At 38.4% G+C, this 21,586-nt stretch overlaps 1 protein-coding gene across 6 annotated transcripts in view; it reads right to left on the reverse strand.

Moving 5' to 3' along the window:
• Positions 1 to 21,586, reverse strand: part of TSPAN8 (tetraspanin 8) — a 78,787-nt gene that overhangs the window by 26,372 nt on the left and 30,829 nt on the right. For all 6 annotated transcript variants that reach the window (XR_001892767.3, XM_017946003.3, XM_017946004.3 and 3 more), the window contains 4 exons: positions 12,348 to 12,410; positions 7,880 to 8,017; positions 6,345 to 6,419; positions 6,142 to 6,249 (listed from right to left, as the gene is read on the reverse strand). Coding sequence is in view for 5 of the 6 variants with exons in the window: in XM_017946003.3 (XP_017801492.2) it covers positions 6,142 to 6,249; positions 6,345 to 6,419; positions 7,880 to 8,017; positions 12,348 to 12,410 (384 nt within the window). In the remaining variant the exon portion in view is untranslated. The remainder of the gene's footprint in view (positions 1 to 6,141; positions 6,250 to 6,344; positions 6,420 to 7,879; positions 8,018 to 12,347; positions 12,411 to 21,586) is intronic.

Consider the following 21,586-nt stretch of genomic DNA (forward strand, 5'->3'; position numbering starts at 1 on the left):
CACTCTTATTTTTTGAATTTCCAGCTTTTCTGCCCTGCTTTTTCCCCATCTTTGTGGTTTTATCTGCCTCTGGTCTTTGATGATGGTGACGTACTGATGGGGTTTTGGTGTAGGTGTCCTTCCTGTTTGATAGTTTTCCTTCTAACAGTCAGGACCCTCAGCTGTAGGTCTGTTGGAGATTGCTTGAGGTCCACTCCAGACCCTGTTTGCCTGGGTGTCAGCAGCAGAGGCTGCAGAATATAGAATACTGCAGAACAGCGAGTGTACCTGTCTGATTCTTACTTTGGAAGTTTCCTCTCAGGGGTGTACTCCACCCTGTGAGGTGTGGGGTGTCAGACTGCCCCTAGTGGGGGATGTCTCCCTGTTAGGCTACTCAGGGGTCAGGGACCCACTTGAGCAGTCAGTCTGTTCCTTCTCAGATCTCAACCTCCCTGTTGGGAGATCCACTGCTCTTTTCAAAGCTGTCAGAGTTGTTTGCATCTGCAGAGGTTTCTGCTGCTTTTGTTGTGTTGTTGTTGTTGTTGTTTAGCTGTGCCCTGTCCCACAGAGACAGGCAGGTTTCCTTGAGCTGCTGTGAGCTCCACCCAGTTGGATCTTCCCAGGGCTTTGTTTACCTACTTAAGCCTCAGCAATGGCGGGCGCCCCTCCCCCAGCCTCGCTGCTGCCTTGCGATTAGATCGCAGACTGCTGTGCTAGCAATGAGGGAGGCTCCGTGGGCGTGGGACCCTCCCAGCCAGGTGTGGGATATAATCTCCTGGTGTGCCCGTTTCCTTAAAGCGCAGTATTGGGGTGGGAGTTACCCGATTTTCCAGGTGTTGTGTGTCTCAGTTCCCCTGGCTAGGTAAAGGGATTCCCTTCCCCCTTGAGCTTCCCAGGTGAGCAATGCCTCGCCCTGCTTCAGCTCTCGCTGGTCGGGCTGCAGCAGCTGACCAGCACCGATTGTCCGGCACTCCCTAGTGAGATGAACCCAGTACCTCAGTTGAAAATGCAGAAATCACCGGTCTTCTGTGTCGCTCGCACTGGGAGTTGGAGACTGGAGCTGGTCCTATTTGGCCATCTTGCTCCGCCCTCTCACCTACTAGTTTTTTTGTTTGTTTGTTTGTTTGAGATGGAGTCTTGCTCTGTCATCAGGCTGGAGTGCAGTGGCGTGATCTTGGCTCACTGCAACCTCCAACTCCCTGGATCAAGCGATTCTCCTACCTCAGCCTCCCGAGTAGCTGAGATTATAGGCATGCACCACCACGCCCAGCTAATTTTTGTATTTTTAGTAAAGACTAGGTTTTACCATGTTGGCCAAGATGGTCTCAATCTCCTGACCTCGTGATCTGCCCACCTTAGACTCCCAAAGTGTTGGGATTACAGGCATGAGCCACCGTGCCCAGCCTCACCTACTAGTTTTTAATGACAAAAGAGAGTCAGATCTATGTAACTTAGATATTGTCAAAAAGGTTTCCAAATAATTCACAAGAGAGTCAAAGAATTGTTGCTCAAAAGAGACGTGAAGTTTTAAAAGTGAAATTTCCACTCCATGATCTCTGATCACTTTTGAAAGAGAGGAGGAAAAAGATGAGAGATATTGCAAAGACCAAAATAGACGCTCAAGGAGCCTCCCATAAGATTGAATTTTAAGAACATCTTTAAAATATGGGACGGAACACAAGTGAAAAATCAAGCTCTTAGGATGTCAGGAAAGTTATAGCCCCAGAATAAACTGATTCATGGAAAAAACACTAAAAAAGAGAGGAAGGAGGGTTCGTAGCCATGTTTCAGGAAGAAAAACAAGGAAATGATAACCCCAAGCATCAAGGCATGTGGCACATAATATTATTTGATGGGAGAAAGAAAGATAATTATCCTTCATCTTGCTTCCATCTGCTCTATTAGAGGGAAAACACTTCGTGTAGAAATGGGAGGAAAAAAATGGCTGAAAACAACAGAACCAAGACTGAGTGGTTTTCCCAGCTCTGACACATTGCAATGCCAAGATACTGACAGAATTTTCATTTACTGGGCAGGTAATCATGTTTATTATCCACATTAATTTAACCTCTGTGCCAAAGTTGGTTCATCTGTAAAACACAGATAATAACAGTTGCTAATAATAGCATTTAATTTGCAGATTTATCATAAAGATAAACATGAGAAAATCCATGTAAAGATAAGAACTCCCAGGTTGAAGAAAGCACTCAATAATGCATTTGCTTTTATTGTTTTTGTTTTCATTGTTTGCTGTTGGTGTTGTTTCTGTTATGCTCTTACAGGAACACGATCTGTTCAGCATTGTTATCAATGATTTGAATAAACAGAAAAAATATCTTTCCAATTCTGTAGTTTATGTAGAGCTAGGAGTGATGATTAATATGCTGGAGAACAGTCAAATTTCAAAGATAGTTTAAATAACAGAGATAAACTAACAAATTCAACTGAGGCAGATATGAAGTCTTATACTTAGGTCCAAAGACTGAGTTACACAAAAACATTACTCAACAGATGTTTATATGACAGAGAGCTGGAAATGTCAGTTTGTCTCAAGGTCAGTACTAGCAAGGAGGGTGCTCTTGAAACAACCTCCTTTCCTGTTCCCATGGCAGACATGATTGTTTATTCTTTCTGATTACATAATCTTGAGTAGTGTTAACTGACACAGATATCCTCTGTCAAATGTAAAGTAAGTTCCACTATAAAATTTATATTCTCACTTACAGATCAGTTCATATTTGGAATATGGTAGACCTCAGGACTCCTTAGGGAGGCATAAAGACATACTCACAGATGAGAGGGTAGAAGTGAGGAAGTTTAAAACTTGTCACGATATCAAGTCACTACATCAGAGATAGGAGCAGTTAAAGAAGAAGCTGGTCAGGACTTGTTGAAAGTGGTATAACACCTGGATGAAAAAGGCAGTATGCACTGAATGATACAACACCCCTAGACAAACAATAATGAGCAAGAATCCAAAAGGGGTGCATTCCATCAGTATGTTGACAGGGAATTTTGTGGGAAATCCCTGAAATCCAAAGAGAAAGCCACTCAGCATCTACAGCTTTTGTCAATGTGTTATGGGACTCCAGGTCATCCAGCCAGAGTTTGTGGTGGTAGGATTCTTTTCCTAAAGAAGCATAACTTACAAAAGAGAGCACAGTGGAGAAGGAGGAGGAGGAGGAGGAGGAGGAGGAAGAGGAAGAGGAGGGAGGAGGAGGAGGAAGAAGAAGAAGAAGAAGAAGAAGAAGAAGAAGAAGAAGAAGAAGAAGAAGAAGAAGAAGAAGGAGGAGGAAGAAGAAGGAAGAAGAAGGAAGAAGAAGGAAGAGGAAGAAGAAGAAGAAGAAGAAGAAGAAGAAGAAGAAGAAGAAGAAGAAGAAGAAGAAGAAGAAGAAGAAGAAGAAGAAGAAAGAGGATGAGGAGGAGGAGGAGAGGAGGGGGAGGGAGAGGGGAAGGGGAAGAAGGAGGAGGAGGAGAAGGAGGGAGGAGAAAGAAGAAGAAGGAGGAGGAGAAGAAGGAGAGGAGGAGGGGGAAGAAGGAGGAGGAGGGAGAGGGAGGAGAGGAGGGAGGGAAGAGGAGGAAGAGGAGGAGGAGAAAGAAGAAGAAGGACGAGGAGGAGGAGAATGAGGGACAAGAAGGGAGAGCAGGAGAAGAACAAGAGGAGGAGGCAGAAAAAGAATCAGCAGAAGAAGCAGGAGATAAAAGAAGGGGAGATGGAGGAGAAGAAGAAAAGGAGGAAGGAGAAGGAGGAGGAGAAGGACGAGAGGGAGAAGGAAAGGAGAAGAAGGAGAAGAAGACTCATAATGAACATTTGAATAAATATAGTCCTATGAACACAAGCAACTTCAGCCATAGGATTTCTTTACAAGAGCAGGAGCACTTCAGGAGAACATGCTACAACATTTAGAAACATTTAGAAACCCAGGACTGGCACAGAGACCTTGAATCCAGGGAGGTGTGCAGCAGATGTTACTCAGGACCCAAACCAGAGGCTCAGTGATTATCTCTAGTATATTTTGTCCTAGGTCAACACCTTGGGACAGGTCTGGGATGCTCAGCCCCACCCAGCAGAGGTACTGAGGCTGCATAAATTCTTCCTGCTTTAAGCCTGTTTTAAGCTGGGCTCTAGAGTAAGAATGATCCCGGAAAGGAGAGAATCAAAGGATGCAACTAGGGGGAGCTAGGAAAAGCACATCAGAAAGGAAGTTAAACAGGGACTGACCCATATCAGGTTTCAGTTTTTGGAAATGATGCTTTAAGCAGAATTTTTACAAGCTGGCGTCTATCCAAATAGGAACTAGTGAATGCTCTGGGGGAGAAAAAAAAGGCATCTGATAAACAGTTTGAGAAACCAAGGATGTTTCCACTTGAAAAGCAAGGATTTTCAGAGTTGAACAATAGCCATTCTCAAAGAAAAATCTATCATATATAAAAGCATCAATAATTTTTTTTTCCTCTGAAACTCTGGAAAAACTCATACTAAATGATGTAAATCCTAGGGAGGCAGATTTTGTTTCAAATTAAGAAATAACATACTAATCATCAGACTTGTATATAAGCGGGATGGGCAAAAATTAGTAAACTTTCACCTCTTTAATATTTCATTTGAGGGTAGATGACCATAAATATAAAATATGTTTATCAGTGAGAAGTCAGATTAAGTGACCTATAAAGTTCAGGCCTCTCCTAAGATTCTGTGAATTTCCATGACATGCATATATTCAGGAGGAAAAAGCAGTAAGAGCACTCCAAGGATGGAAACTGATGCAAAGGCAGGAAGGCAGAACTGTTCAAGGGACCCTGAGCACAAACCTGGCTAGACTAGAGTTTACTCTTTAGAGAGCAGTACTTAGTAAAGTTAAAATATTAGGTAGGAGCCAGAGAGTAGAAGACCTTCAATGCCCACCCATATTTTGATTTTAAAGAAAAAAGGAGTGGATAGTATACTGATTTAAAAAATAATAGACTTGTCAGACAGATCTGGGTTCAAATTCCAACCCATCACTTGGTAGCTGTTAGACCTCCCTAAATCCCAATCTCCTTAACTGTAAAATACGGTTAATGAAGATAATGATATTACCCATCCATAGGGTTGTTGTGGGTATTAAAACCTGGTACATAGTAGCAATTAATGTTAGCTATTACCATTTTTATGAGACAGAGAAGTGGTGGAGGCTGAGAAAGAGAAAAAGAGAGGTTGGACATGGTTGCTCATGCTTATAATCCCAGCACTTTGGGAGCCCAAGGCAGGAGGATCACTTGAGGTCAGGAATCTGAGACCAGTCTAGGCAACATAGTAAGACCCCTCTCTCTACAAAAATGATAATAATTTTTAAAAAGGTAGCCAGGCATGCTGATGCGTGCTTGTGGTCCTAGCTACTCAGGAACCTGAGGTGGGAAGATCTCTTGAGTTCTGGTGGTTGAAACTGCAGTGAGCTATGATTGTACTACTGCACTCCAGGCTGAGTGACACAGCAAGACCCTGTCCTCAAAATAATTCATTACTTTTAAAAAGAAGAGAGAGAGGCTATGTGCGGTGGCTCACCCCTGTAATCCCAGCACTTTGGGAGGCTAAGGCAGGTGGATCGCTTGAGGTTAGGAGTTCAAAATCAACCTCACCAACATGGTAAAACCCTGTCTCTACTAAAAACACAAAAACTGAGCCGGGTGTGGTGGCGCATGCCTGTAGTCTTAGCTACTCAGGAGGCTGAGGCAGGAGAATCACCCGGCAGGCAGAGGTTGCAGTGAGCCAAGATTGCACCACTTCACTCCAGCCTGGGTGACAGAGCGAGACTCTGTCTCAAAAAAAAAAAAAAAAAAAAAGGAGAGAGAGAGAAAGAGAAGAGATTCCCAGACCCACTATCCTTTTAAATGGTAAATGGAAAATACTAAAACTATTATTGATTTGATTCATTCGAGGCTTAACCTGTCATAAATGTATCTTTTTAATTTCTGTCCTTCAAAACCGCTTCAGAACTTTGTATGAAGTGAGAAAGTAATTACAAATATCTTAGCTATTTCTTATTGCATGGTGACAGAATAATCAATCAAAATCTGCAAAATGGAGACATTTTTCAATCTTTAAGGAATATGTGTTAAAAACTAAACAAACACAGAAGAACTATGTCCAACTCTTTAAAATGAACAACGAATTCTAATTACCTCTTTTTGAAACTCAGCCATGGCTTGCTGGAATTGTTTTGCACTTTCCCCTGTGGTGCTCAAAAGCTCTGTGTTGTCATGGAGAGTTTCATTGATAATGCGATCAGACTGAAAATTGAAAAGTAGTTTACATTATTCATGCCACAAGGTAGTATTTCAATTTTTCAAACTTTTTCAAAATTTTCAAACATCTGTCCACACACCTCAGATTTGAGAACAGCTCCTAGGATACCTGCCGCCACCTGCAGGAGCAGGATCAGAAGCAAGCCTATGAAAAACTGAAGAAGAGGAAAAGAAATACACATTATCCTCAGTGCATTCAGTAACATCTGGGGACATTTTGGCACAGCACTTCTCTCTACAGCCGGGATTACATCACAGTGAGAGTGTCAGTCACACTCTTCATTTATTCCACTTTTTACTTCAAGCTGAAAATTTTGGGTTCTTTACTACTCAGAAAACTTTGCTCCAGAGACTGATCGAGGAAAGTGGTTCAGGCAAAAAATTATCAAAACAACTATTGGTATCTGTATGATATTGACTAGAGGGAAGTCTGAAAACTGAGATGAATTTATTTGAATGTTATTTTACTCCTTCCCTTTCTTCATCAAACACAACCTCACACAAACTCAGAACTGGCTTTGAAACAGCATCCCCAACTCTATCAGAATCACCTGGCATCTTGTTACATATATAGATTCCTGAAATCGGCCTCAGATACGCTGAATCATAATTTAGAAGGATGCAGCCCAAAGACAGTTAGTTTTTTTAAAAACAAGCTCCTTGAGTAATTAAATTCTTCAATTGCAAACGAGGCCTTGCTTTTCAACAAGCAATCAGTAGGGATGTTATTAGAGTCCCTTTAAAACTCTGTCTCTATCATCCCTCACAATAATCAAACAGTTTTAAACATTTTTTCTCAGGTACTGATATAATCCTTACTTTATTAGAGGAATAAGTTTAGATTAGATCTGATAAACTTTTATGTCATATTTGTATCTGCTAAACACTTGATTTTTTCCGAATATTTTAACTATATCCATTTTCTACTGTATATGTTAAAAATGAATGTTTGTGAATTATCCAAAACCAATTTATCCTCCTCGATGCTCTCTAAGAGACAATTCTGATTATCTCATTCATTTCATTCTTTTTTTTTTTTTAGCATGGCATGTAAAACACCTATGATTTTACCACAACCCACACTTGGATTCATCTTCCACCATTTACTGGAAACAGTCTTGCCGGTCTCCTGCCATACCCAAGGCTTCTCAGTTCCCAAACACACCAGCTTTCCAGAAAGCTTTTCCTACATTCATACAAATACCTTATTCACTTCTGCCCTGGTTTGAAAGTCCCATCCCCTGTCTTGCCCTTTGTTTCTGGGGCCACTCCCACTGTAGCAATTTGCTTACTTATTAATCTTCCCTAGTAGGTTCTAAAGGTCTTATGTATTATTTAGCACAATATCTGACACACAGAGGTATGGCAGTAATGTTGAATGAGTGAATGAATGAATAGATGAATGATTAAAATTTGTTTCCTCTCAGAGTATCCTCCAGTTTCTAAGCCAAACTAAGCCAAATCTAAGCCAGATCAGCTTATACACTCAAACCTTCTAAAGAGAAGTTGGAGGTAGAGTTTCATCAATCATGGCATTTTTTAACAGACAATAGGGATGGGAGAGAATTCTCTGGAGTCTGAAGGTTGGACACTGGGATTTGTTTAGAGAACTCACCAACAGAAGCATGCAGCGACTTTCTTTTATAGCACCGCAGCATCCCAGGAATCCCATAATCATGATGATGGCACCTACAGCAATCAATATGTCCGCAGCAACATGGGAGCTAGAGCTCACATTTGTAGAATTTAAAATCTGAAGTAAAAAAGAGATTAATGGCAGAAAATTTCTTTCCTTGAAGTTAATTTTGCTCATTCAGCAAATATCCATTGAGTGCCTACTATGTGTCAAGTCCTGTGCCAGCACCTTGAAATACATCAGTGATCTTAAAAAGTACAAATCCTGGCCCTCATGGAACTCACATTCTATTGAAGTGCTATTTGCCCAAATAATGTTTCCAACCTTATATTTTTCTAAAATGATATGTTGAAAGCTGGGTAGAAGAAATGTAATAGGTTTTTTTAAACCCTATTTTAAAAAGCTTAGGACAGTTACTTTTACTCTTCTTGATGTAATCTTTGGTTCACATATTTTGTGTATTCTACATAATGTAGCATTATAAAGCATGTGTTCTTACGGTTTTTAATTCTTTAAAAAGTTTGAGTTCTTTAAATTACTGATAGACACAAAAATATGAATGAATTTCAGAGTCATTATGCTGAGCTAAAGAAGCCACAGAAAAAATTAAATACTGTATGATTCCATTTCTATAAAGTTCAAGCATAAGCAAAACTATGGTTATAAAAATCAAAGCAGTGCTTGACTTTGAGCAAGGCAGAAGGGAAAACAAGAGTTAACTGAAAAGGGACATGAGGGAACTTCCATGGGTTAATAAAAATGCATTGTATCTTCATTAAAAAGAAATCCAGTTCCTGATATTTCATATCAATTTTATCTCCTTGTTCCCAGAAGCCATAGTCCATAAAGTCATCTAGAAACTCTTTATTTTGACTGTTAGTTAATGAGATATGAGAGGAAAAAAATCCTAGGGTTCTTTATAGTGGGTGGGCTACCCATCAGGCATAATTCAGTTCTCCCAACAACACACACATACTTGTCTTCACCACCCTCATGACACCTAGCCTCAGTCTACCTCTTGTCCTTGATATGTGGATTTATCCAGAAGTAAATCAAATGAAAAAGTAAAGCCTTGTGCATGTGTTATGCATAAATCCTGTATGTAGCCCATTTGTCTTCTATAACCTCTATCTACTGGGCTCTCTCTAGATAGAGCACTAGTTCCTAGACTAACTCGAAACCTCTGCCTCCCAGAATGGGCTATATAGCATGGAGGTCAGCTCCTTTAATAGTCAATACAAAAATGACTGCTATGCTTTAATGATATTTTTGTTTTTCAAGGCTTTTTAATTCTACTTATTGCCTAGAGAAAACTTTTATTCAACAATCAATAGGAATGAATGTGCTAAAGTTATAAAAGCATTAAAACAAATATATATATTTTGTCAGTGTCCTAATAAATATGGAACAGTCACCCAACCTACTGGGCTCCAGTTTCCCCATTTATAGAAGGGAATTGGGTCAACCTCTGTGATAGCTAGGCCTCCTTTGTCTCTTAAAAGTCTATGCCTACAGATAATGTTTCAATTTACATATTTTGAAAGCTTGGTTAAGTCCTAAAGATTTTTGTTTGTTTGTTTTTATTGTTTTCTTATTAATATTAGAGCTAAAAAATCAGTTTTGTTAATAAACAGGCATGACATTGGAATAAAAATAAATGTGACAAAAATAGAAGCGTTAGGAAACTAGCTCTATGGACTTACTGCTAAATATTGCTTCACTAGAATACTGTGGCCAGTACAGGCGAACCCTGTGAGAGGATGGAAGCCTCACTACCTGGGTTATCAGAATTTAGAAAAGATACCCCAGACATACAAATAATAGTTCAAATATCTACACGTGAGGCCAAGATAGCGTGACCAGCACTTGTGCAGCAGGTAGTGAAACACTTCTAGGAGGCTAACCTGGGCAGGGTGACCCACTGCCAGAGACTAGCCAGAAAGCAGTGTATTGACTGTCTGGTGGTCATTATTCCCATTCCAGCCCAACAAGTGGTTATTCTTATTCAAGAATGAAGTGGAAATCTGAGTTCTGATGTTTGCACCAGGGGAGGCACAGCAGGGTTTGAAAAGCTGTCTTGAATGAACACTGTGTCCCTGTGTGTCTTAGGACAAGGGCAGACTTTCAAGAGAAATTCAGCTGGGCCTGAAAGATGAGGACTCAGGAATCCTCTTTGGATCAGAAGGGACCTCCTGGGACAAGGATGGCTGCCCATGTGCTTTTCCTCATGGTGTTAAGTTTATCCTGAGGTAGAAAAAAGGGCTCCTATGAGACACTTCAACAGAAAGATCTGTCATTTCCCTAACATCCTTCTTTTCTGTGTTTATGTTCATGTTTTTCCTTCTAAAACAGCTACCTCTGTTTTTTTTCACTAATAAAAAATTCAGCTCTTTGCTTAGTCTTGATTCTTTGTCACTGGCTTGAGATAAATACAAACCAAGCCAATTTTATATAAGTCAAGCTGGTTAATGTTGTCCTGGCAGACACTGGCTTTTGTTCAGGGTGAGAGGCTGATGAAGTGTGAGTCAAAATGTAACTAAAGGTGCTGTCTAACTCTATTAATTCATTCTCATCCCCAGATGTAGAGTAGCACCCTCTCAAGGACAACAGTTCCCCTTTAATACATCCAATATGTACAATTTTTTAACAGACTAAACACCAAATTTGTTTACTAGAAGCACTGGGAAGGAAAGAAAATATCAATAGGAAGTAAAATAATAAAATAAAATAAATTGCAGGCTGCACACACATCTTGAAGGGCCAAAGCACCCTGGAAGTAGGTGACTGTTAATCTCTGTGCTTAATTATGAGTCCCAAAGTCAGACTTCAGATTCTATAGGATGGAAATTCTGCACATCTTCAAATGCTCCTCTTGGGCTCAAACACCAGAGGTCCAGGCCATCAGGAAGTCACAATTCCAGTTATCAGTAGAAAACAATCAGTGAAATCCTGATGGACTAGGATGTTACTAAAAAGCTGCCACACCCATCTCCCACCATGGTGAGGCACAGAATGTAGACGCCACTAATTGCCACTGTGATTCTCTAGGCTTTCTAAAGACAGAAAGCAAATTTTAAAAGGAAAAGAACAACAGGAGAGAGAGAGAGAGAGAAGAAACAAAACAAAACAAAACAAAACAAAAAAACAGAGATAGAGTGAGAAAGAAGTTTTCAGAAAAGCCACCCACTGTAGCAAAGAAAACAGAGCAGACGTTAATTCCCTTTTCATCTTTCTTTCCTCTAGGCCGTGTTCAAAGACATTTAGCTGCACCATGATATAATATGTTTTAGTAGAAAATATATTGTCTTAATTGCTGGCTTAATAATCTCTCAGTAATTATCAACTTGGAATCAAAGTTCTTCTCAGAGAATAACTCTCTTTATGTGGGCAAATACCTTAAAAAGGCTCTAGCAGTAGAAGAGGTGATCCTTTAGTGGCAAGAGCCCAGAAAACAAAGAACAAATAAATGGCTCTGAATGTGTTACAATAATAATTTGCAGGGATGGAGCCCCAGAATAGAAGAGGGGAGAGAAAACAATAAAAGCACGGGAGCCAGGAAATGGTGCCAGGGTGGCATTATGTTCCGTAAAACTGACAGAACAATCCCTGCACACTCGCCCCCTCCCTCTTCCCCCAACTCTTCCCACATTTGGGATACTGTGGCATGGAACAGATACCACACATATGGAGTCCAATAGCTGGAGCCAGAATTAACCAAACGAAATACGCTTCCTCCAGTCCTGTAGATCTGGGTAAGAGCTTTGGCACTGGGAATGGAATGATGTGTAGAGGAGGAAAATGGGTCATGTTAATCTTACACATATAGCAAAAATCTGGATATCCCCAGAGAATTACCAAGTTACACCGAGTTAGATCAGCCACTACTGGCAAGTGGTTACCTTTACTGCCAGTTGCCACAGGTAAATAACAACTACCCTTGTACCTTGTTGCCTTTAAAATACAGATTCAAATTATTCTTTTCCAAGAAAACTTCTCATCTTCTTTCCTTTTAGACCAACCACATTGGGATCAACTAAATTACTGTCAATACCTTCTATTATAAAAATTGTTCTTCTTGGTGAGAAGGAGAGGTGGCCTATATCCTCAATATAGGCCTTAAACAAATGGTGGCCTTAAACAAATAGTAAAGGAGGAAAATGTCCACTTGGTGCCTTCCCACCTGCATCTCACTGAATGTTTTTGAAATTTTTGAATAACACCTCCTCCATTCTCTAGAAAGATTTTTCCACCACTAGCACAGTGCCAGCCACATAGTAATTTTGATGGATTGAATTAAATTATAAAATCATGTAACAGCATAAGTAATTACATGAAGTAGTTGAGAGAAACACTTTAGACATGTTTATTACTATTATTGTCATACTTTCATGATTATAAATGAAATAAACTACATTGGGGAAGGGATGACTTGTTTTTGCATACTTACCCCTTGAGAGTCACTGCCTACTCGTACCCATATTGATAATGCTAGGATCAAGATACCACATAGCTGCAGAAAAAAACAAAACAAAAAAAAGAATATAATTAGGATCATATGAAACTCTGATTCCACACCCTCTCATCTATCCGGTGACAGTAGTTTATCATTGACTATACTATCACAACCTGGAAGACATACATGAGGCATACTCATGTACAGATCATTGTTGAAATGTTACATTGCAATTTGTAAGTTTGATGAGAATAATTCTATTTTTCATCCACAACTCACTCATAGGTCTATGGACAAGAAGTTATTTCCATTAGGCCTGGAAAGATTATTTTTCCATGTAACTCTAGCCTTGTGTTTCTGTTAGATTGTAGCATACAAAAGAAAAGTCACAACAGTTTAAAGATAAAATATCTTTATCATGCCTCCGGGTTTGTTTGTGAGAAGCTATGTTGGACCAGGAAAAAAGGGAATGACTGAATAGTCACCATTCATTTAAGATTCGAGAGGAAGGGAGAAGTTGGGATAGACCGGAAAACGTAAAACATTTGACAAGATGTGCAGTTAAGCAACAAGGCTACACATTAATCAACAGTTTTTGAACCCAAATAAACTATCTTAAAAACAAGCTCTTTTAGGTGGTAAAGTTTACTCAGAGAGAAGGAACAATGAAAGACAGAACTTAAAGTCTTAAATTCCTTTAATGACTTTACCAGATTATTTAATTTGGACCAATGCCAACACAATAAAATGTAAAACACATTTTACTTTAGTGTAAGGAGAACTCTTGTCATTCAGGGTTTTTTAAAAAAAGTTATGCATTGTGGCTTCAAAAACAAAAATCAAAGATCTATTATTAGATAGAGATGTTAAGAGCTGGCCTGGTAACATACCAGATACAGCAGGCCTTGGAGGACTGAGTAGACAATTCTGACCTTGCTGTGCTCCGACAGACAAATGTCCTTGGAGCATCACTGCTTTCATGCATGGTTGAGACATATGCCTAGAACCTCCAGACGGCACTTTTAATGGCTTCTCATTGAGTTTGCAGGGAAAATAGAGTCAAGGGCTCTGTTAAGGACTAGGAAGCACAATGAGTAGTTGAGTAACCATAGACTCTGTGCTCCCTAAAAGACCTTGAAAATCATCTAGGTCTAAACCCCTCATTTTGAATGGAGAAATTGGAATCCTGGGTGCTAATTATCATATCAAGAAAATGCGGAGCAATTCCTAACCAACCTGCCCTTACAAGATACTTCAACTCCTACAAAATAACGAATGCAATTAAAAACCAAACCTCTTTAACCACCAAATAACCTATGCTATTATCTCATACACACACATAAACACACACACACCATAAAATACAAATGATTCAAAAACACAGCTTTTGTGTTTGAAAATTTTCCTTACTTCTCTAACCCTGAGATTTACAGCATCCTTTCACTAAATTCTAATTTCATTTGCAAAAGAAGACAAACGCTCATTTTAGCAGTTCTTTGTTAAACAGTTTGTGAATGATAATTTATGTCAAATGATAATGAGACCCTCTGGGATTTTCAGTAATTTCATACCAACTGAATTTTTTGTTCGTTGTTTAGTTTGTTCACTGATTATCTTCTTTCTTTTTCTTCTCTTTTCACAGGCAGATTCATAATGATTGGCTTAACAGTCATTCTGGCCTTTAGCTGTAAGTAATGAACCTTATAGCTATTATGAGTAGCATTCTTTCCTGATATTTGTTAAACTATCAGTGAAAAAACTTTAAGAATTCTTAGTAAGAGCTTAGTAAGAACTCACTGTGATATTTTTTAAAACTTTAACTTTTTTGTTTGTGTATTACTATTTACTTTTTCAAGGTATTTAGACATCAAATCATTCACAAATCGTATTAAATCAATCATATCTGCCCCTCAGACAGCAACTTTTAGTCTTCTCGGCCACTGAAAGTTTTCTGTAACATTAACATTTAAAAGAAAGAGTACCCAACTGTTCCAGAAGTCAAAAGTATTTTGCCCAACTAATCTTCAGAATTAGACAATCTTTTTCAGGAACTATGAAGCTGGCCAATGTATCATTTCCATCCCTAACTCTACCTTTTCAAACTTCATTTTAAAAATGAAACAAATGTTTAGAGTATATCATTCTCATCTGAGTGGAGAAATTCCCATGTAAATATCAGTCTAATATCATGAAATTATTCATAACTTTGTTGAATGACTTTAAAAGTAAATTTATTTTCTATCAAGAATGACCATCCTAGAGCCATGAATAATACTGAACTATTTCATCCCATTATTAAAAGATTGACCATTATAATGGTTCTTTGAGCCCTTTACCAAGTTTAGCTTTTAGGGTTTTTCCCCTAATGTTTCTATACTATTTTAAGGGATTAAAAGTATAAATTAATAAATAAATGCCTGCTCTCTACTTTCTGTTGATAACATTGTAAAAGTAAAATGGGTTAGTATCGTGATCCCAGGACCCTGCAGAACTGACTAGGCCTACCTTTCCCTGCTTCTGGTTTCTCTTTGAAGAGAATCACTGTGGTTTCCATTCAGCTTTCACGGAACAGCCATCATTTTATGGAATTTGGATGCAATAGGTCTGAACCAGCATCCTAAGAAATTAGGCAATTTTGATATTTGCTTACAATGGACTGAATTGTGTCTCCACAAAATTCATATGTTGAAGCCCTAACCTCTGGTGTGACTGTTTTTGATGATAGGCTTTTAGAAGATAATTAAGACTAAATGAGGTCATGAAGATGGGGTTCTAATCTGATAGCACTGGTGACCTTATAGGAGAGATATCCTTCTCTCTCCACTCACACCCAGGGAAAGAACATGTGAGAAACATGAGATGGCCAAAGAATGAGGGTCCTCACCAGAAACTCAATTGGCTGGCACCTTAATCTTAGCCTTCCTAGAACTATAAGAAAATTAATTTCTGTGGTTTAAGCCACCCCGTCTACAGTATTTTGTTATGACAGCCCAAGCAGATGACTAAGAACAGGCAGACGCTGAAGAACATAAAATATCAGGAAAAAAAAAGGGGGGAGAGGGGAGAAGATACCATCCAGAACAAAAATAAATGGTAGAATGTTGATTTGTCCTCTTCTCTAATAATGTGTCTCCAATCATCCCTACTCCTTCCCTCCAAATTCTACCCTTTTATTTGGGTGTTTATTGAAGTATGTTTGGAGAATGCTGAATATGCTATGTGAGGAGGAGGAGTGGATTTTGAACTACATCATAATTGGTCCCAAAATGGACACCTTTTAGATAAGCTTAAGAAACTCTTCCTGTGCTGCTCCTGAGAGGATAAAAAATAAGAAAATATGCAAGTGGATAATTACAAAATTTGTTTTTATGATAACCACAGAACACTAGAGGCGACTCCACGATGATAGGGAGCAAGGATTCCAAAAGCCCTGACATACTAGGACTGTACTGCTGTTGCTACTGTTATTGTTCATTTTCAAGTCTCTTCTTTTACTAAACTTTTATTTTAAAGTCTTAGTTCAATTGCATTGTGGTAAGAGAGTGCAGACTGTAGGATTGTTACTTTTGAGTTTTTTTGCATTTCCTTCATCAATTTCTAAAGATTCAGAGATACTAGAAAAGACAACAAAGTCTCAAGAGGCTACAAAGTTTATTAGAAATTTATTAAATATACTTTATTCATTAAATCATTTAGATCCCCTGTATCCATGTTTTTTCTTGTCCTTCCTGAGTTATCAAAAACTGAGAGGCGGGTTGTGTTAAGCTGAATTAATGGAGTTTGCGTTTACTATTCTGTATCTCTAACAGTGTTTCCTCCATATAATCTAATAAATGCTATTTAGTGTAATCAGTCTTGGGCTTTAGCACAGAGTAAATGTTACTAAACTGCTATTTTCTATTACATCTCTTTCCAAATATCCTCCCAATTTACATTTGAGATAATAAAAAATATAACTATCAAGACACGTGACTTCTTTATTTCCAGACCTAAAATGGTTAGCCATTTAACCATGATTTTCCCACGCTTCAACTATCCATTTTTACTTATACCTTAATCATTTTGGATATGTTTCAGTAAATTTTACAGTGTGAATACCCAAAGATCTCTTTCTCTCTTATTCATTTGTGAAAGGCTCTGAATACTCAGCAGACATTGCTCCATTGTCTTCTGACTTTCAGGGTTAAACAGGAGAAGAATATCACCAGCCTTATTTTTGCTTATGCATTATTTGCTTGTTTTCTTTTCTGTCAGTTGTATCTAGACATTTGTAAAATGTTTATTTATCTTTTAACCAAATTAGTAGTTTTCTTAATATTTATTTAGGCATAGATGTCTTCTTTCATTGGGGTAGAACAGGCACTTGCCATCTGCATACAGGTTATGTTTTCAGCTCCACAAAATTTCCATATATTAATTTGATTACTATTTGTGTTCCATTTATTTTGTCCTCTTTTTCAGGAGCACAGCTTATTTTGGGTTTCCATTCTCTGTTGTCTGTATCTATTATCTTCTTTCACAACATTTTGATTTCTTTTTTGATTTTCCTGTGGGAGAGCTTATCAGTTTGGGATTCTATGTCACCATCTTTATTTAACGTAATCTCTACAGTGAAGTTTAATTCTGCTATTATGTTTGTAGTTTACTTGCAGTCCTTACATATTTTATCCATTTCCATTTTTATCTCATCCTGTTGCCTTCCAATAAACTTTATCTTCTCTTACAGCCTCCATCCACTGTTTCATGAGGGGTTACTCTCTAGCATCACATTGTGGATACCAATTTCTACATACACTTTTTCAAGATTCTAGAGTATTTCTTTCAGGGATGTGTGCTTGTCCTCTTAAGTCTTCAGGGTTACATATCTTTCACTTATTCAACAGTATTTTCTATTAGGTCTTATGCTAAATTTCCTTGAACAAGATGAGACAAATTCTGATTTAGAGTTCATTCAGAGTAGAATGTGCTGAGGCAGGTGGATCACCTGAGGTCAGGAGTTCAAGACCAGCCTGGCCAACATGGCGAAACCCTGTCTCTACTAAAAATACAAAAAAAAATTAGCTGAGTGTGGTGGCACATGCCTGTAATCCTAACTACTCAGGAGGCTGAGGCAGAAGAATCGCTTGAACCTGGGAGGCGGAGGTTGCAGTGAGCTGAGATCACGCCATTGCACTCCGGCCTGGGCAACAAGAGTGAAACTCTGTCTCTAAATAAATAAATAAATAAATAAGAAAGAGTAGAATGTGCATTCCCTTTACAAGCATGGCCTGATGCTGTTTTGACCTACTAAGCCTCATGTAATATTGGATTTTCTGATGCTGTAAACCAGTGGAGTAAATTAAAATCTTCAACTTTTAGCAGACTCTGCAATCATCGTTTTTAAAAAATCTTCAGCCCCATATGAATGGGGTTTATTGTATTTAGTGTTGATATGGTTTAGCTGTGTCCTCACCCAAATTTCATCTTGAATTGTATCTCCCATAATTCCCACATGTTGTGCGAAGGACCTGGTGGGAGATAATTGAATCATGCGGATGGTTCCCCCATACTGTTCTTGTGATAGTGAATAAGTCTCACAAGATCTGATGGTTTTATAAGGAGAAATCCCTTTCACTTGTCTCCCATTCTCTCTTGCCTGCCACCATGTAAGATGTGACTTTCATCTTCCACCATGATTGTGAGGCCTTCCCAGCCACACAGAACTGTGAGTCCATTAAATCTCTTTTTATTTATAAATTACCAGTCTCAGGTATGTCTTTATCAGCAGCGTGAAAACAGACTAATACAAGTGTTAAGTGTACACTCCATGTGTCTCCATGGTTGCATTCATGTGCATTTTCTAACAAGCACTCGGTATAACTGCTGCAATTTCTAATTTTTAAATAACTCTAAATTTAGGGAAAATAAATCAACTACATTGTTTTCCTCCCACAAAGGGCCTCAGTAACCACTAAAACCCTATATTCATTTAACTTCAAAACATGTAGAGATGAATGTTCAGCATTTAATCTGTATCCTGCTGTTTCTGAATCAAAAAATGACACAATTTCAGTAATATTCTTACCATACTGTTTCAAAAGTATAACTTTCATATAAGTAACACCTGTAGAACTGTACATCCATTTGAAAAGCCTAGGAAAAATACAAATGACAGCCCACAGGCCACAGGGCATTATATCAGGAAGTTATAACTCAAGGTAATATGCACAGACAACATGTATCCTATCTTCCTATCTTGAAAAATGTGCCCACTTAAATCACCTGGAGGAAAAGGTTTGATTTAGAATTCTCAGGGCATTTGAGCAGGGAAATTTGGGTCCTAGATATTCAAAGTGGAAGGCAGTCTCAGGGCTGACATATTCCTCTACTCCTGCATATTCCTCGCCCTGTGAGATGAGAAGAGGATCAGAGTAGGGCTAAAATTATATTTACCTTTTGAAAGTCCATTATGTATAAAATACTGTCACAGTAGATTCTAACAGTTGTAAATGAAAAAACAATTATGATGTTTGGAATCAGGAAAAATATGTTAATTGTGTTATTATTGATGGTCAGTCCTTGGTTACAGATTTTCATAAAATAGCTTAGTTAATCTTTCCAATTAATCCTGCCAGATAAAATGATCATTTTTATTTCACAAATGCAAAGACTGGAGCACGGAAAAACCAAGGGAAATGTTCCATAACAAGAAGGGGTATATTCAGGATTGAAATCTCAGCCAGTCTGTTTACAAAATCCACCTTTCCCCCATTCCCTTAATTTATGATAGAAGAGTTTCTGACTTATCATATTCTTGCTATCTTATTTCCTCTTTGTTTTAAAACTCAACATTTAAATTTATTCATCACTATGCCAAATAGTTACATATTTCTGCTTCTTAAAAATGCCCATAAAATACTGTTGAAATGTCTTTTTCTTAAACATTTATCTAGTGTTAATTCCTACTTCTTTACATGTATTAACTTATTTAATCATCACCACAAACCCATGAGGTAGATACTACTACTATCCCCATTTTTACAGATGAGAACAAATAAAGCACAGAGAGGTTAACCAATTTCCCCAGAGAAGCATGGCTACTGATGAAGGAGCTGATGTTCAGCCTGCTCTATCAACCAGTGGACTCTAATGCCTTTTGTTGCTGTTTTAGTTCCATGCTAATTACATAGGGTCAGGCAACCACTGTATTTACAAAATTCATACACTTCAGCCATTGTTAGGTCTTCATCTTGAAAGATTCCATCAACGGACACAATAAAATATAATTGTGTCCTATTCTTTTCAGTGTACCACCATCTCAGGGTTATGTCTGCTTTGCCTCCAATCTTTTAATTGCTCTCAGCACATCCAATCTCAATAAAATAAAATGATGAATATTGAAACGCTGGATCCCGGACTCTCTACAAGTTCCGACTTCTTTCTGCTTTCTTCAAACCTCCTTGTGCAGTGGCTTCCTTCAGTTACTAATACATTCAGCTTTACAATTTGGCTCCTCCCTATGACTCATTTGAGATTGATAATGTACCTCATTCTTCTTTCCCTCATTAAGAACTGGCCTTTCCATAGCTCTCTCTCTAGCCATTATTCCATTGCATCCACCAGCCAAAGGCCCCATGTTTCATAATTACTCAGACCCCTAAGGCACCATAAGCATCTACAATATTCCTAGGCTTGAACTATCTGAGAGGAGCATTAAAAAATTGGGGCATTTCATCTATTTTTGAAACAAGACTCAGGGAAATAGGTTTTGTACCTATAATTTATCTATTATCTCTAGCACCTCCAGTTCTCTAACTTGCATCCAACTCTAGCATGAGTAATCAGGAATAACTTTCACTTTTACATGTTTTTCTTCAATTAGTAATTCTAACAAATGGAAATCACCATATACTTATGTGGTATATCTCAAGTTGTCCCCCAAAAGAACCTGGTCTGTTTACATTAAATGATCACACGCATATCTAAGAGATATTTTAACATCTGGCTCTACTTTGCAAAGGCTCAGTTTTGCAAGTTATACCAGAAAGAACGCATTTGAAAACATAAGGCCCTGGGCATCTATAAGAAAACCACATCAGTGGGGTCATTAAAATTTTTACTTAAGCAAGCATTAGGAATGTGACAAATTGCTAATTTCCTATGAAGGATTGTAAAATTCCAACTGAGAGCTCAGAGCTGAGCATAGAAGGGACAGTAGATATAGGAACCTTCCCTAACCTCAGAGATTCCTCCTGCTGCCTATATTTGAATTTAAAATATTGATGTCACTTCTTGGCTAAGAAATTATCACTGGTTTTTACAACTGTTGCTCTCACTGAAAGACTCCATTTCAAAATCTCTTATGTAGAGATTGTAAATCCCACCACATATGCTGGTGGTAGGAATCGCCAAGGGACATTAGTTAGAAAGGTCTAACTGAAATCTACAGCATCAGAAAGACTTGTCTCTGTTATCAAGGAAACAAACAGATAATGTAACCATAAAATAATCGGAGCTCTGGTCAGGCACGGTGGCTCATCTCTGTAATCCCAGCACTTTGGGAGGTGGAAGTGGGTGGATCACCTGAGGTCAGGAGTTCGAGATCAGCCTGGCAAACATGGTGAAACCCCTTCTCTACTCTACTAAATATTCAAAAAAATTAGCCAGTCATGGTGGCACATGCCTGTAATCCCAGCTAGTCGGGAAGCTGAGGCAGGAGAACTGCTAGAACCTGAGAAGCAGAGGCTGCAGTAACCCAAGATCATGCCACTGTACTCCATCCAGCCTGGGTGACAGAGGGAGACTCCTCAAAATAATAATAATAATAAGAAGAAGAAGAAGAACGCTCCAGGAAAGCAATGATAATATCTGGGTGTGGCATGGTACAGACCTCTACAATCTACCTTAAACCCTATCAAGGTAGGTAGGTAAATAATTCTGAATCTATAACCTACCCCTTTCTAGACTGTTATTTTGATAATTCAGACCCATTTCAAATTTCTGATTAGCTGTTTAATGAAACACTGACCTCTGATGTCTTCATAATAGCTATTAGCACTTTCCAGGATGTTTTAATACAATAAAGATATATTTTAACTGTTTCATAATTTGAAGATTGCTACTGGTTTGAGTGCTTTGGAACATCTTTAATGAAATAGGAGCCTTGCATTTATTAGCATATTAATATTTTGGTTTGTTTACATGTGCCATATATATTCTGTATTATGTAAGGAAAACAATGACTACAGCTCTTT

Source organism: Papio anubis, chromosome 9 (assembly GCF_008728515.1).
Source record: "Papio anubis isolate 15944 chromosome 9, Panubis1.0, whole genome shotgun sequence".
NCBI classification, from domain to species: Eukaryota; Metazoa; Chordata; class Mammalia; order Primates; family Cercopithecidae; genus Papio; species Papio anubis.